The sequence below is a fragment of the Oreochromis aureus genome, linkage group 10 (genome assembly GCF_013358895.1).
Source record: "Oreochromis aureus strain Israel breed Guangdong linkage group 10, ZZ_aureus, whole genome shotgun sequence".
Classification (NCBI taxonomy): domain Eukaryota; kingdom Metazoa; phylum Chordata; class Actinopteri; order Cichliformes; family Cichlidae; genus Oreochromis; species Oreochromis aureus.
The window spans coordinates 26,394,488-26,411,055 of NC_052951.1; the positions used below are offsets into that span (position 1 = coordinate 26,394,488).

Below are 16,568 nucleotides of genomic sequence, written 5' to 3' on the forward strand. Positions count from 1 at the left end.
ATCTAACGGCTCACTGTGGCTGCTCCTTCTTGTTCTATTACTTCACAGCTTTTGATGCACCGAAAATGGTGAAAATGATCATGGTCTCGTTTTGTTTGTAGCGGTAAGTGCCAAGGTGACTGACAAGTTGCACTTTCTGTGCGTACTTAAAATCCCCAACTCATTTCAGAGCTTTTAACCTGCAAATACTTCACATGAATTAACATTGCATGCTTCATCAGCAGGTGATACACTTTACCAACATTCTGCTACCTTATTCAGTCACAATGACTAAATAAATTTGCCACTTGAGCAGCTTATCAAAAAATTTATTTGACAGAGATTTTGACTCCTCATCTTAACACTATTGCATTGCCAAGTCAACTACATTTTTGACATACATATTACATAATTACAGTCGTTATGCAAAATATATTTAAATGAATTAAAGAATACTTAGGTTTCTATGAAAGGCTTCACCAGATATATTAAAAATGTATCATTTTCAATGCATGGATCCAAACATATGAGACATTTCAGGTCCAGGCTTCATGGGTTATCAGTGGGGTTCCAAATGACTTCTTTTCACTTAATTTGGAGTCATAGTTTGAATTTTCGGACAGCAGTAAAATCTGCCAATAGCGCTTTTCTGTACAGAGCGGCAGCAGTGAATGCTCTTTTCTTTAAAGACTGTTACTGCTAGCTCAACAGGATCACAGCGAGGGGTTGTGGTTTTGGGGTTAGTTTGATTTCCTTACCTGAATGAGACAGCAAATGCATTCGTAGACGGAGGCTGTCCAGGAAGCTCTTCCCACACAACTCACAGCTGTAGGTCTTCATTCCACTGTGCATCTTTCTGTTGACAAAGAGCAAAAAGAAATATTTTACTATCTTTCAGTGAGACTAGGCAGCGCTTAATGTACCACTCCGATAGACGTTTGTGTCTCTAACAAAGCGGCTTTTTACAGCTCATAACTAAAGACTTCCAGAACAGAGAAAGTTTGGCCTTGTGCATTTTGAGAGAATATGTCACACTCCATCAGTCCAAACATCAGCACATAACAGTAACCATGAGTGTAACAAGTCATCCATCTACCACACATATTCTTCTGCAGGGACCAGTAGACCATGACTTGCTGCTGTAAATCACAAGGTGCTATTCAAGCAGAGGCGGCATTATCAGCTACCTACATCTAGAGCGCTGCAGACGGATACGATGCTGTAAAGTGAAATCAACTAAAATAAATAGTGAAACAGAAACACACAAGACCTCTACTTACTGTTACAAACCATTTATGGAACAGTTTTTGACGACTGCTCTCCAAGCTATGAGCTGTTGCGTAGCTTGAAGCCAAATCAGATTTGCAATAAATTGTCTATTTCCAAATGGACAGTCATTAAGCTGTAACGTAGTTTAAGCACACAAGGTCAGACAAGACTAAGGGTCAATATTTGATTATGAAGTAAAGGCCTTGAAGGTTAGCTAAGTAAATAACATCTGACAACAGAAAAGTCTAGTCTTACAGCTCTCTCTGTTCCTCAAATCCTCAAAGACCCCACGGCTCAGTACAAAGCATATTATTCTTGAGAGATATCTGAAAGTGCTCTAAAGCAATTAAAGTGACACGAATTGCCAAACAACTGCCACAGTGCCTTAAGCATCTTGCGAACTTCAAATACCTCGCCTTGAGAGAGGTACACAAAGCCACAGACACACCCATGATTGTAATGATTGTCAAGTTTGTGCTGTTTCTGATTTGGCACGTTTAGTCTTCCACAACTGTTGCTCTTTCACACAACACAGCTCCAAAAATGAAGCATTACTTTTTTGATGGTAATACTAGATTGTGGGGGAGAAAAAAAAGTGACAGGTTGTGAAAAAGCCTTTAGCTGAAAAAAAAAAAAAAAAACCATACCAAAAAAAGTGCACAGGAAAAAGACATGATTCTATACTCAGGTGAGTGTATGCTTCAAGCAGGCAAAAAAAAGACAACATCAAATACAGCTCACGCTCTCCACTGACTAGTCAGGTGGCAAAAAGTGATCAGCCAAGTGCATTCTTGGGGAAACAATGCCCTTGATGAGAGTTCTGCTCAACTTGGGTGAGATGACAGCCATCCATCTTAGCGGCTCAACAAAGCTACAGAGGAGGAGGTGGTGCCACTTTCCCAAAACATGACTGATTGATGTCAGATGTCGAATGCAAATTGATTTACAGCTCTCTTTTGTGCCTCGAGAGGGAAAGGAAGAGACAAAGCGAGGATTGAGACCAGGACAGACAGAAAGAGATTATAGCGTGTGCTATGGCAATGGCTTTGGGAGTTATTAAGCTATCAAGTCTAGTATGACTTCACTTACAATTAATTGCTGCAAAATATCCCCCAAACCTGACACGAGTTGGGTAAAAACCAGAGAAGTATGAAATTAAAGAGAGGTTAGAAGTTGTGAAGAGACCCAGGAAATCAAGGGCAGAATGACAGCCCTTTGGCATGCAGTCAGCAATTAAAAGGTCCTCTAAATGCTAACTGCCCCCAAAAGGGAAGAGGACACTTAAAAACAACAAAATAGGAGAAACAAAGTGTCATAGAGTGTTACATATCGTTAAAGGGCAATAATGCTCCAGATACCAATGTTATATTTAGCGGCTGCACATCATAAGAGTAGCATACAACAAACCTCTTAATCTAATTTGAAAAACTTGGCAAACAGGCATGACAACATGGCATCAAAATGACATCAGGATGTTGTTTTGTTGCACAACTATTTGAAAAACTCTAAAGCAATTGCTCAAACTCCAAATTGCTCAAGTGCAGTAGAGCTGCATTGTATTCAGTTCTATTGAGGCAACCGCCAATGGACAAACTGTGAACTCTTTTTCTCCGCTTTTATAATAGAGTTCCTCTGTGACTGGTTTCAAAACAGTAACCCCTAAAAATTACCTTTTCTTTTACTCGAGGGCATCAAAGACTAGCGTTTATTCCTATTGTTTTAGAAATATTAAAAACAAAATTTACAATGTTGAAAATGGAAAAATTATTTGACAAAAGACCAACTGGAAAAAGCTATGGAAAAGGGAATTTCTTTCTTGTAAGAGTCATATGCGATGTACTCACACGCTCTCAATCAGATAAGGAGAAAACACACGTACGTGGTAAGCCACAACATACACAGAGGACAAAGCCTTTCAAAGGCCTTTTGTGTCCCTCCTCAATCTGGCCATTGTGCCCCCCAGACAGAGCACTGAAACGGTATGGATGGACTTATTAAGGGCACTCAAAGCGGAACCAATGCCATGTATTTTCACCGTAAATGTAGCATTGATGAGCAAAGGGTGGTGTGCACGTCTGTAGCTGGGGCTGTGTTAACTTTAACTGCAATGGCTAGCACTACCTACTGAAACAGCACATTACTTGATGTTCAACAGAATGGCAACAACACCTGTTAAAGTGATTCCGTGTGTTAAAGGGAAGGGTTGGGAATTTTAGAACACCGCCTTTTTAAAAACACATTAATACTGCATTTGTTTTGGCAAAAACTGCAGATTCTCTACAGGCCACTTGAGGCTAACTGAAATGTTTAAAGGCCCAACTAGACAGCAGATAAAAGAATATTTACAGGCTCAAAAAATGATTTTGTCCTATTTCTCTCTTCATAACAGTTTGCATGGTGGATGATTTTTTAGATGATTTTTTTTTTTAGATCTCACTTCATTAAGGCTTAAGTGTAGAGACATGAACACTGACAGATGAATGGCAACACAGGAAGATGTAGCTGACAGCTGTCGTCTGCTTCTTGTTCTCTAAACCGTCTCACGGAACTGGACCTCTCGACCATGTTTTGGTGTATTTGCAGTTATGTAAGACATAGTGTAGCTTAATCTGGTTGATTGTGCTAACTGCTGGTCTGAATCTGCGCTCCAGTGTTGGTCAGTGAAATACTCGTATTTCAAGCTGACGGCTAGGTTTTCTTGTTAGGCTACAGTTGCCTAGGCGAAACCTCTAATATGTTTACTCCCAGGTCATATGTCATTCATCGGTATTCTTCACTCTCATTGGTAGGCGCTTCAGTCGCTTGCCTGGAAGTTGAGAAAAGTTCACCTGAGGTCCTACCCACTTCCTGTTGCCAGCAGTTAGTGCCCGCGGTTACTTGAAGTCATGGAAGGTCATTCACTTTCTGTGTTCTCTATTTGCCACGTCACTACGAATTGCTTCCACCGTGGACGTAACTTTATTGTTCTACTCTCTGATCCAAATACAGTCACCTCGAGCTCCTGCAGCGGTAAAAATTCAAGCTGCTGATGACTTCCACAAGCTAACCTGATGCAGTATAATCAGCTTATAAACAGCAGTATAAACAGCTGCCATAATTAAGCCAGTACATGACTCATTAATTGGTGTGCTATAGTTTCTTCATCTATGAGTCCACTTGGATCCTAGCGACAAAAATTTCGTCATCAGTGAGCGCAAGGCTCTCTGCTTTTTTTGTCACTTGGTGGACTGGTCCATGGGGACACGGGACTACAACGCACCTCAATGTATGCGCCCTTTGGGAGGATTTCAAAGATGTATAACGGGAATGACTACTCATCCATGTCGTCGGCAGATGTCTTTATCTGTATCAGGGTATAATCCGTGGGTAACATTGTTTCAGTTAGTCTAACTTGACTGGATACCATGATTATGATGATGATGATGATAAAGAAAGGTTTACCCTTTATATACATGAAACAGGGTGAAAAAATACCTTTATGAAGATGAATGTTGTGATTAGCTTGTCTAATAACAGCAAGTATTTATGAACCCTACTTCTTTGGGGACAGTGCAGTACAGCAGAATAGTATGCATCATTAGAAAACAGTTAGTACTTAAGGCATACTTTATATGCCTTGAAATGCTCCGTGTGCTTAAGTAGAGCTGATAATGGCTATTCAGTAATTCTGTTTCACACACTTCGGTGCTTTAACAAGGTTTAATGGTATGCATAAGGATACTAAAATATTGTCTCAGCTTAGTGATTTACTTGAGATAGACCCCCTCTGTGCACACCCTTTCTCAAATCCCATCGTAACTGTCTGCTTTCATGTTGTGCTACTGAAATAGATGATGAGGTGTGTGTGTGTGCGTGTCTAAACGAGGGTGTGTGGTGGGTGGCAGTCCGGGGAGGGAGGGTGATTTGAAACAGACTGACTGTACCCATTAAGGAAGTTCACATAAAACTCTCTCAGGCCATTTACTCAGTTAATAATCGACTTTGTCCAACAGTCACTTTTGACAACGGCAATAAATTTTAAATTTATGTCAACAAAACATATGCTGATCACCTCGTGCAGAGTGCTTCCTCATAAAAACCAGCCCAACCAAGGGCTGTTTCACTTCATGTGTGTATGTTTGAAACGTGAGTCGATTACAGGCCTGTGTTATTGAGCCGTAACAGCTTGCCTTATGTAGTTTCTGAGCTCTCCTTTCCTATTTTGCCGCCAGTCTTGGCTGGCCATATATCATAACTTGCGCTGTAAAGACCCAAGCTTTCCACCTGCTATCTACTTGTAACAGATTTAAAAAGTCAAAATAAGGTGATGCATTATTAATACACACAAGATACTAATACTATACTCCATGGTTCTTTGATGGCTTTGGGTCATCCAGATTTCATACAATTGAGCTTTGACAGAGGCAGCAGAACTACTGCCAAACCCTGTTAAATCAAATGACTCTGCTTGAAACTCATGCTGATATCCTCTCAAGCTCAGATAACCATTTTATATCACCACATTCAAACTATTCTACAAAAAAAAAACAGAAGAGGAGAGAAGCAGAACCATGCTTGATGACTTGCACTTATTTCTCATTGCTCGTCTGAAATCTATTTCTCCCTCGGCAGCCTTAAGTGTTGTTCTCGATCCTCGTACATCCTTTCATCTTTTATTTTTTCCATTTTTTTCTTCCATCCTCCATTCCTAAAGGGAGCCATAAAACACCCGAAAATGATGTTTGTAAATAAAAGCTTTGCAGGGAAAAAAAATGGGGGTGTTAAGATGGAAAGAAGAAAGCACTAAAAGATAAAGGGAGGCAACTGATAGGAGGTGGTAAATTGAGGAAGGGCTGTGCAGCGTGTCTGTGGCTGTTTGTTCATTAGTTCTGAGGGTCAGAAGAAAAAGAACTGATAATTGGGAAAAAGGAAGGCCAATGAATAGAGCTCGGACTTAAATACCAGAGGGATCTCATGTGGGCATCTGAGACATTTGTTGATGATTAAGGGAAAAAAAATAGAGTTGCGAATCCCATTTATCTCATGTGTTAGCTTAAAACACAAACTAAATGGAACCCATTCTTTTAGTAAAGTGTTTTCATTCCTTTCCACCTTCTGTTCTCTTTATTCTTAAAGCAGCACCAATCAATATCATCATAAGTAAGAATGGATCAAAGCAGTGAAAAAGAATCACTCTTAACAATCCTGCAGACAATCATCGTCTAACTTTACAATCCTCTTCGCGTTATGCATGTTTGACGTCACCGTTTTATTATACCAGGTGGTAAACTCCGCTTAACCACACCAGGCAGCTGTTTTCAATGGAAATGCTTCAAAATACCAAATGTAAACTGCATGTCTGGCACCAAAATGACAAAGTTTGCCAATATGTGGAGGAAACAACTGTGGTAAACATTGAGCAAGAAAAGTGTTTTTCTCTGGGCTAAGCAGAGACAAAACAGATTAAAAAGCAGGTTAGTTTGACGTCATCAGGTATTTATTGTACTTTTTATTTATTGTAAACACAACCTGCTCATTTGCAGAACCTTCAAAGCCAACAGGAGTCTACAAGTTGTAGTTTGGGAATCAGCAGGTTAGATAAAAGTGAATTTTCTCCACTACAGAAATCGGTTAGCAGATTGGAAGCATTTTTTTTCCTACTATACTAGTCAAAATACACATACATCTGAAAAGCTACCTTAGCCTTAACAACATAAAACAGCACTTCTCTTCTTGTCCAAATACATTCTCCAGAAATCTCACCATCATAATTAAAATAGCAACAACATTTCTTAGGTGGCAAATCATGTCATATTTGACAAAGCAATAAGAATTAGAAAACAAATCCCATTCCCCTGTTTCTGCGAAACAAAGAAAATCAAGGGACAAACAGAAAAAAATGGAAAATTTGTTGCTAATAAATTAGGAAAAACAAAGCAAAACATCCTCATCACAAGATGTTCTATGATTACTATGAGAGACTTTATTACTCACAAAAAGTACCAATTATCCTCAACATTCACTCCTTCCTTGACATTCCTGAAGTTTCAAAATTATCCAAAGCACAGCCTGACATACCAGACCAACCCAAACTTCAGAAGACTTAAGAAATTCCATCTCTTCATTGCCCAACAAGAAATCTCTCGGTTTGATGGCTATCCAGTGGAATTCTTTAAACACTTCTGGCAATTCATCTCTCCCTTATTCAACATAATGGTCAAAGGAATCAAATTATCAGGACTCACACCCGCACACATAAACACACGGCTCTTATTACACTATTACCAATGACCGACAAAGACCTCGCTTCCAGCTACAGACCATTAAGTCTTACCAACTATGACCTAAAAATAATCAGTAAAACACCAGCCAATAGATTAGAGACAGTTATATCTTCATTAACTCACTCAGAACAAACAGGCTTTATTAAACGTAGATATGGAACCACCAACACGCGCCGACTGTTAATCTCAGAGACCACCTTAAAACCATAATGGCATCACCAAATGCACAAAAAGCTTTTGAGAAAGTTAAGACTTTCCTCTTTGCGATCCCAAGGACATTTTGGTTTGGGCGCTGGTTCATTCATTGGATCAAACCTCTTTACTGCTCTCACACTGCACCAGTTGTAACTAATACCCGGACCTCTCGAAGAAGACGTTAGAGTGAGGTACAAGACAAGGACGTCCACTTTGCTATTTTAATTGAGCCCTTCACAGCAGGTATTCGACAAAACACGCACAAACAGGGCACTTTCATCATGAAATCAGTTTATATGCAGATTATATTTATTTAAATTCTCCACTGGCCTTTCCACAAGTTTTTAACCTAATATCCATAATGATAAAATTAATGAATCAGGCCAAATCTAAATGTCTGCCACACTGTGAGGAAAGGCTAAACCACATGTTTCCTTCTAGCTGTCAGGATGATTGCCTCTGAACTATTCATCAATTCTCAAAATCTTAGAATACGATCTCAATAACTGGAAGAACTGATTATTTGGAAGGAAAAAAGCAATAAAATTGTCCATATTCACTAAAATAATTTTTCTCCTCATTATAACTAAATTTTACTGGAAACATAAGAAAGTGAAAATTAAGGGATCTACTCTACAGAAACCAAAATAGTCTGGAGACCTAGCTCTCAGACACAGATACCTAGCAAATGATCTCAAATACATACATGTTTGCAAGAGTCAATTAAACACAATAACTGCTTTAAAAATCATTTAGAACCATGATAGCTTAGTGAAAAACAAACCAGGGGGCTCACAATGTCTTGTAAAATAAATAAATAAAATTACGCCATTTTGGCATAACAAAAAATAGACCCCTTATATTCCACTCATGGAAAAAAGGAAGAATCACTCACTTGGAACATTCATTAGGGTATGAAAACACTAAAACAGTCAGTGACATTGGTAATAGCAGTTTTTTTTTCTTATTATAATATTCAAATCTAAAAAACTATTTAAAAGGAAAAATCAAAATTTCAGCCAACCCTTCAACAACCTCCACTGATTACTGAACTCAAACCCATATTCACTCAGAAAAGATAATTCTCAAAATTATATAAACTTCTACTAAAAGCTGAATATATTCCTCCACAAAAGCTTCAAGACTGGGAAAAAGACCTGCCAGTTTCAACAGCAATCAGTGGGCACGACGTATTCTCTCAAAAGTCATTCAATATAAAACTACACAACGCTCATATGACACTACACAAGCTACATTAAATGGGACTGAGCTTTGGACTCCTGTGCATATTTCACATTAACCATTACAGATGATTCTACCTTTATGCCACCTGGCTCTGCCCACTCATTTTATTATTCTGGCCAAACATCTCACAAACATCATCCTCAGCCTTCAGGTCGCAGCATTCCAGCCTCTCCATCCATTTGTCCGATCGGAGATCTTACATCATTTTAACTGTTGCGGAAATATGAGCAACCCATATTGGTCGCATTGACGCTAAGAAACAGAAAAAAACATCTCAGCGGCACCACTTACTATCAGATTACACTGTAAGGAAAGACAAGTGGCACTTAAAAACAATAACAGAGATAGCTTTAATAGATACTGTAACACAATACGTATTATAAACAAAGATCTAACTATACATGCACCCCTACGTCAGTGGCCCCCTTCAGTTTTCTTTTATCATAAACAGATTTGATCATACCGTATCCCGTAATCATCTTAATAGGCTTTCATATTTCACCCTTTTGTTCAATGTTTTTTTTCTTAGTCGTTATGTTTGTGGTTGCTCTTCTGTTCCGTTCAGCGTTTCTCTGTATTTATCACCACTGTTTGGTTGCAGAAAAAAAAAAAGACAGTGGCTTTATCTATTAACATGACATTTATTTAAAAGACAGGTCAATAAGCATTACACTGCAAACACAGGTCAATAAAAAGACTTTAAAAATTATCCGTGGTATAAGTGGGATAATGCACTCCAGAAGTAAAAGCCTAGCCAATGCTATATCCATTTGGGGATAAAAGCACAGGGTGGACAAGGACCACTGCCACACACACACAAGTTTCTGTCATGGTGAACAAAGCCAAAATGATGCACGAGGCAATTCAGTGACACTTTGGTGGCTGATCCTAATGCGGCCATAAGTGGCGCAGTGTGCTGCCGCCACCTCTTATTTTGGTTCCCTGACAGAGAGAGATAGAGGAGGAGGAACAAGAGACTTTTTTAAACATGAATTTCCAGTCCATTAAAGGGATGACCATGTCACGCAAACAAACATGGCTGGGAGATGTAAGAGTATAATCATGGTAGTGGTGTTCCGTGAAACAAAAGGACCATCAGAGAGGAAATAAAAGGAACTTGATAGTCAGATAAATAACAGCGCGCGTTTAAAAAAAAACCCAGAAAAAAAACAATGATAGGATATAACGCCTCATCCATTTGTTTGTTGTCCTCCAAAGCACAGTGGCAAACACATATCTGGTCTAGTGAGCAGTTCATGAGCAATGTGCAGTTCTTAACATTTACATACATCCATTTTGTTGCAGTCAGGAGAAGCAGGTAGAGAGAGAAAGAAAAAGGAAAAAAAGCTCTCTATCATTTTATCCCTGCTTTTAAGCTTCCCCAGTTCCATTGCCCTGCCATCCCCATCTCACACCTCTGTCTTTGCTCAATCAAAATGTATCAGGCAGGCTGGCGTAACATCGGTCGGCGTGGGCTGTTTATCCTGAGTCCTCCTGCACATATCAATGACTTGGCCCCCGTTGTCCCCCCGCGGGGGAGACGTTCATATAAATTCAAGCCACACACGCGAACGCCGAGGCACTCGTGTTGAGCATAGATGAGCAGCAGGGCAAGAGGAAAAGAGGCGAGACAGAAGGATGGGGAGGGAGAATGCCACTGCCTTTCATCCTCATTGTGTTATTTATAATATCTCAGACACTACCACCCCCAAATTTGCCCTGAGGGCGTCTCAAGAGAAAAATGCTATACCACATCGTCGGGTAAAAAGAAAAAACAATAACAGTAAAGATATTCCCTTCACCACACGGCCTACTTCTCGGCCTGTATGTGACCTGCAAATGTCTCGTCAACTTTTGTCTGGTTGTGAGATGTGACATTTTTCTTAACATCCATCAAATCTGATCGGTGCATTTTTCATTATGGGTGTGATTTTTTACAGCTGGCTTTAAAGAGTTAGATTAATGATACCCATATGTTTTATTAAAGTCCAATCAGTCATGTCTTAGTTAGCCTACAAGAAGTGGCCTAACCTGCAGCACTAATTTATGTACCGCACAAGCTATTAGTGGGGACAGACGTTGCTTTAAGGTTGTATGCTCATCATTTTCTGTCTGTAAAGACCAAGCTTCCAATAAAACCTGTTGCGTATTTTTTCAAAAACACCTCTCCCACTCTATTCTGGCCTTAGTAAGCTACTGCCAAGGTGAAATAGTGCAATTAAAATCAGACATTCTGAGTAAAGTCATGCATTATTTCACACAATGGCAGTAATAAGGTTCTTGTTAAAGCTGGTACTAATGATGCAAACTAATGTAAACATGCTAAAGGACTTTGAACCACTTTGAGACATGGAGGATGTCAAACTGCTGGCTTACAGTCATGCAGACATACAGTAGGCGCCCTTTGGCTTAATGCTCCTCATGGTTTAGTTTGGATATGACGGCACTGGCGTGTGAGGCAAATGCTTTGATAAATTAAATGATGTGAATGCATACTGTCAGTTCAAATAAATATATATATATATATTTGGGTATTGAAGCCTTAATTAATGACTGTTTGGAGTGTGACAGACACTCATCCTGCCTCTCAGTGAGTCCCCTTAATAAATGCTGTCAACATTTCCATTATTTATTAGTAGAAAAATTCTAGTGCTTATTTTATAAAAGCCAGACAGAGCACAGGTGTAGAGGTACATTAAGTGAGGAATCTCATTTGTTTTCCACTTCCCTAACTGTTCTGTGTGATACGCAATTTGCATTTTTGCCTCTTTTGCTCAAATATACTAATTTTGTGATTTCAAACATTATGAGTTAACCGTTTTGAAAATTTTACCAGTGAATTGCATTATGGCCACTAAGAATGACCCCTCAGACCTCAAAATGAAATTACTGCAGTGACGTTTCATGTGAGATCAGTTTCAAATGCAGTTGCAGAGCCTGCTAGAGTCTGCCGAGAGCAGCAGCATGCCGTGCTGTTTCTCAGCTCGTGTGTTTCAACAGCTGTACGGGAGCACAAGTTAAAAAGAAAGAAAGTTAAAACAAAAAAAATTAAAGCATCAGCTTAAATGCAAACTAATTATTACCACCCAGGCATGACTTCTAAGCACGCACAGTTCAGAAAGCCTTGGTTTTAAGGTAAGAGGACAATAACAAGGAACTTCTAATTGTGCTTCCCGGGCAGTAAGACACTGTTCAACCTAATCCTAGTTAGATACCTGGATTCCCCCAAAGCGCAGAAAGTAGGATTCACTCTCTAATACCCTCAGTGTTACTCAGAATGCCATTTCAACCTCTTTTCTACTGTTCCACTCAATTTAAAGTGCCCCCCACCCAACCCCTTCCGACGAAGCCCTTTTATTCAATAATGGGTGACACTGAAGAGAGAATATGACCTGGAGGTTGAAATTCAAATCCCCGGGCTGGGAGGAAAAAATTTCAGTGGAGACAGAAAAAAAAAAATGATCAAAGACTGTTAAAGGCACACGTGACAAGACACCTCAAATGCACCGGATGTTATATTCAAACTTTGCAGCAGCCTACGAACACACAAAAAACCGTTCACAAGGCAAGTGCGCTGCTGCAGGAAGAGCACATGTGCGAACGTTTAGCTAGTTATCAACCACCTAACTCGTAAAACCTGTTGGCTAAAGTGACAATAAACGAAATTTGTTCAGTTAAGAGAAAACCGAGAGACACGAGTAACACACAGCCTTTTTTCTTTGAATGCGCACACTGACCCAAAAACTCTGCCAAATAATTCAGAAGATGAATGGAGCCAAGTACAGAGGCTATGACCTGTCACTGTCTGTAGGTACTGGGCAGCACACAGGTGTGAGTGTGCGTATATGTGCAACTCCCTGCAGTTTTCTTCCCCAGGTCATTACTATAAATGACAGTGTGCTCTTAGTCAACCAGCCTGGTTATATAAGGATTAGAGGGATAAGGAGAAAATAACTTCACACTTTTGAGGGCAGCAAATGGTGTTTGCAAAGTCTGCGAGCTGAAGTAGGAGCTTGGCTTTGCCTGCAAATAATTTCACACCCCCTTTCCCCCCCTTATTTTTCTCATTTTAACTAGACCCAAAGACACTTTCACTCAAGTGTTGAAACAGTGGGAACAAAGACAAGGGAGAGCATGTAAGATCACATGTATAAAGTATTTCTGTTAAAGCCCATCTCTGAGACAAACACCAGCCCCGCTGCTCCTCTTCCCCTCGCTTCTCTTTGGGTTTGCGCATCAAAAGACCCTGTCGTCTGAAAATAGCACGTCAACATTTTTGTTTCTTCTTATTTCTTTTCAGTTTTTTTTTTTTTGTGACTCTCGACAATGTTGCCAGTTTGCTCGAATCCTGTTTTTCCTCTGCTCCTGCTTTCTTGATGTGTGAGAGGTTAGAGCGCATCGAGTGAGACAGTTGGCTCAGGCGTGTGCGTCTCTTTATATGTGTGTGTGTGTGTGTGTGTGTGTGTGTGTGTGTGTGTGTGTGTGTGTGTGTGTGTGTGTGTGTGCAGCAGAGCTTTGGTGGTCTATAAAAAGCAGCCAGACAAAGTCTTCCCTCTCTCCTCATGCATTATGCATTGGCATCACCTTCCATCAAGTGGCAGAAAAACCTCAAAGATGTCTAACTTTAGCTTCCATTCTGAAAGCCAAACAGAGGAGGAGATGTGTTATTTTGACTGCCACAGTCGAGCTAAGCACCTGTTACATCAATAAAAGCTGCATTTCGCAACAAGAACGACAACAACAACCTGTGTGATGGCACAGCGCTCACAAAAAAAGAAAGAAAAAGAAAGAAAGAAAAAAACAGTTAAATGCAGATAGCGAGGAGCATGTAATGCGGGAAAGGGTTGAAATAAATTATATGACACAGAATCAAACTTTGACCTTGTAGGGAAGGTTTGTCTGTTCTTTGGCAGTTTAAAACAAAAAGGGAAAAACTCGAGAGGCTTATGGCGGCTCACAAGCTAAAGAAACATTTTATTTAGGGAAAATAAGGCCACTTGGAAAGGAAAGAAAAGGAAAATGGAAAGAAACTGAGAAAGAAAATACAATCTTTAGAGCAAGACAAGACAGGATTGAAGTAAATGAAATCGAATGATCATATCACGCCATATTGAAATATTGACAAGACAATGTACTGTATCTAAAATAGGATGTTCCCAGTGTTTCACCTAGGTCAATTCAATAGTCTCTGCAGGTCAGCGTGACAGGTTTGTGTAAAAGGCAGATAAAATCCATTTTAACAGGCACACAATTCACTGGTCATAGTCTCATATTCTTGTGTTTTTTCTTTGGCTGTGTTCGACTAATTAACAAAAATGTACACCCATACTTTTTTGTACCAACAAAAACAAGTATATAAGAGTGAAAAAATACTGTATTCTTTTACAAATAGATTAAAGGAACACACAGACCTGCGGATTGTAAAAAAAACAAAAAAAGAAGAAAGAAAATGCAGCAGTAAATTTAATATGACGAATTCAGACCTGACAAACAATCTAAATCAGACAATCGCTACGTTACAGTACACACAAACTGTACTTCCAGATGTGTATTCGCATTGCTTCAGAATTATTACTGCTACCACTGAGCAGATGTTGCTTATCTCAGAAAATCCTGGCACACTGTCACAAAGCCTATTTCATCAAAAGCAGAGCTCCAACTTCATAATGCTGCCCAGTGTAAACACTCTTGTTTGTCTGGAAACAGGAAAGGGACCTTGTGATTTTATTATTTGTAGCCAGCGTGAGCCAGAGCAGACCAGTTGACAAGGTGATTATTTTGGTATTTGGATACCGCTCTCAAACTATTATGCAATACCTGGGGGATTGATTTACTGTATACCACGTTACACGGGACATTCTGGGAAAAAGATAGTGGCAGGACAGAGTGTTCGTGTGTCTTAAGCAAAAACAAAGCGTGCGTGTGCTTTTGGTTGGATTTTTCTGGGTTTATACAGAAGAAATAAAAGAGCTTTTTTAAGAAGAAAAAAGAGGGTTGGGAGAAAAATAAGATTGCAGGGTCTTATTTTGATACTCGAGAGGGGCGCAGGCAGGTTGTTTTGATGTGCCGGACCTTAGAAACTTAAGAGTATGTGCGTATGTGGGGCAGCTTGGGGAGGTTCAGGTGGCAGCGGTGGCGCTGGGCCATCTGCACTGTCATTCGCCGCACGTCCGCCTTCCAAGAGTTGCACAGCACCCACGGGCGTCCCAAACAGCCCCAGCCGGAGCTCTGCGGGGCTGCAGTAAACAAGTCGCTCTCATCTCAGACAGTGTGTGTGTGTGTGTGTGTGTGTGTGTGTGTGTGGAGGGGGGTGAGGCTCTGTGATACTCTGCTTTTTTCCTGCAGACAGAGTGCTTGTAATAGCAGAGTGTTTTTTCCCTTTTTGATGGGCAGCCAGTACTTCCACCAACTTGAACATGTTACAGACACAATGTAGGCAACAGAAAGTCGTCTATTTATAAAAACTGCGCCCAATGCATCAATAAACTATGTGAAGAACAACATAAGACAGCTGCTGTTTTAGACCTTTGCAGTAATTTGCTCTTTACCGATTAGCCTTTCCTGATTAGTTTAATCAACTCCATGTTTGATTATCACTAAATGTCATTTAGGAGGAAATGCTGGCTGGTATATCTTAAATTTATATTTAATTATCCAGGGTTGTACCCCGCTTCTTGCCCAGTGACTGCTGGGATTGGCTTGAGCCGTCCCGTGGCCATGAATTGGACAAGCTGTTAAGAAAATCACAGCATAAATCACACAGTCCTAGCCTTTTATATATATTATTTTTGCATGCATTACTAAATCTGGGATCCAGATTTTACCCCTAACTTTCATTTAGTCAAATAAATAAAATGAAATAGCGTCATCCTTATGGGAAACGAACTGTATTAAATATGACTTACCACAGACTAAGCTAGCTCAAAGGAAGCAAAAAGATAATGAAGCATGACAATTGCTCCTATTTCTGGAAGCCCCGCTGATGTTCCCTGGAGGTTCCTTAACCTGACTTTGGGAATCATTGGTGTATATTATGTAAGCAGAGCTTGTTCTGCTCTTATTTATACCTGATGTCTCTTCTTCGCTGCTGTGACATAGCATTCCGCTCAGGCCCATCATATCTGACCTATAACGTGCAGTTAACTATGGATAAACATATTGCTTATATTAGTACCTTCATCTCTCCACGGCACCCCCATTAAGGGGAGAAAACTTCGACGAGTGAGTATGACAGCTGAACGGCAGCCAGTGAATAGAGTGGGCGGTCTGTGCCAAGAATTTCTGTTAGCTTGAATCAGTGCCTTTGCCTGCACAGAGGAGGGTCATGTGTGAGTTTGGTTTGCGAGTGTGAAATATAGCTAATAACAAAGTGATCGGTGGCTTTTTACCCCTCCGCCGCCTTTTTTTTTGCTGCCAGTGATGAAGTTGTATTGGGACAGTCTGTGCTGTCTGTGGCAGTTCAGTTAATGACATTGGAGTAATGCAGAAAGCACAAAGGAGTAAGTGTCATTTATGCATCAGGTAAACTGTTAGATTTCAAAATAGACCATGCTAGAAGCTTTTGAAGGCAGTAGGGTCAGAATTTAAGAGCCATTGAAGAAAAATACAGCTAAGAAA

At 40.0% G+C, this 16,568-nt stretch overlaps 1 protein-coding gene across 1 annotated transcript in view; it reads right to left on the bottom strand.

Annotated features, from left to right (window-relative positions):
• Nucleotides 1-16,568, bottom strand: part of zbtb16a (zinc finger and BTB domain containing 16a) — a 143,750-nt gene that overhangs the window by 86,944 nt on the left and 40,238 nt on the right. The window contains exon 3 of the mRNA XM_031747627.2: nt 738-835. Coding sequence (XP_031603487.1) covers nt 738-835 — 98 coding nt within the window. The remainder of the gene's footprint in view (nt 1-737; nt 836-16,568) is intronic.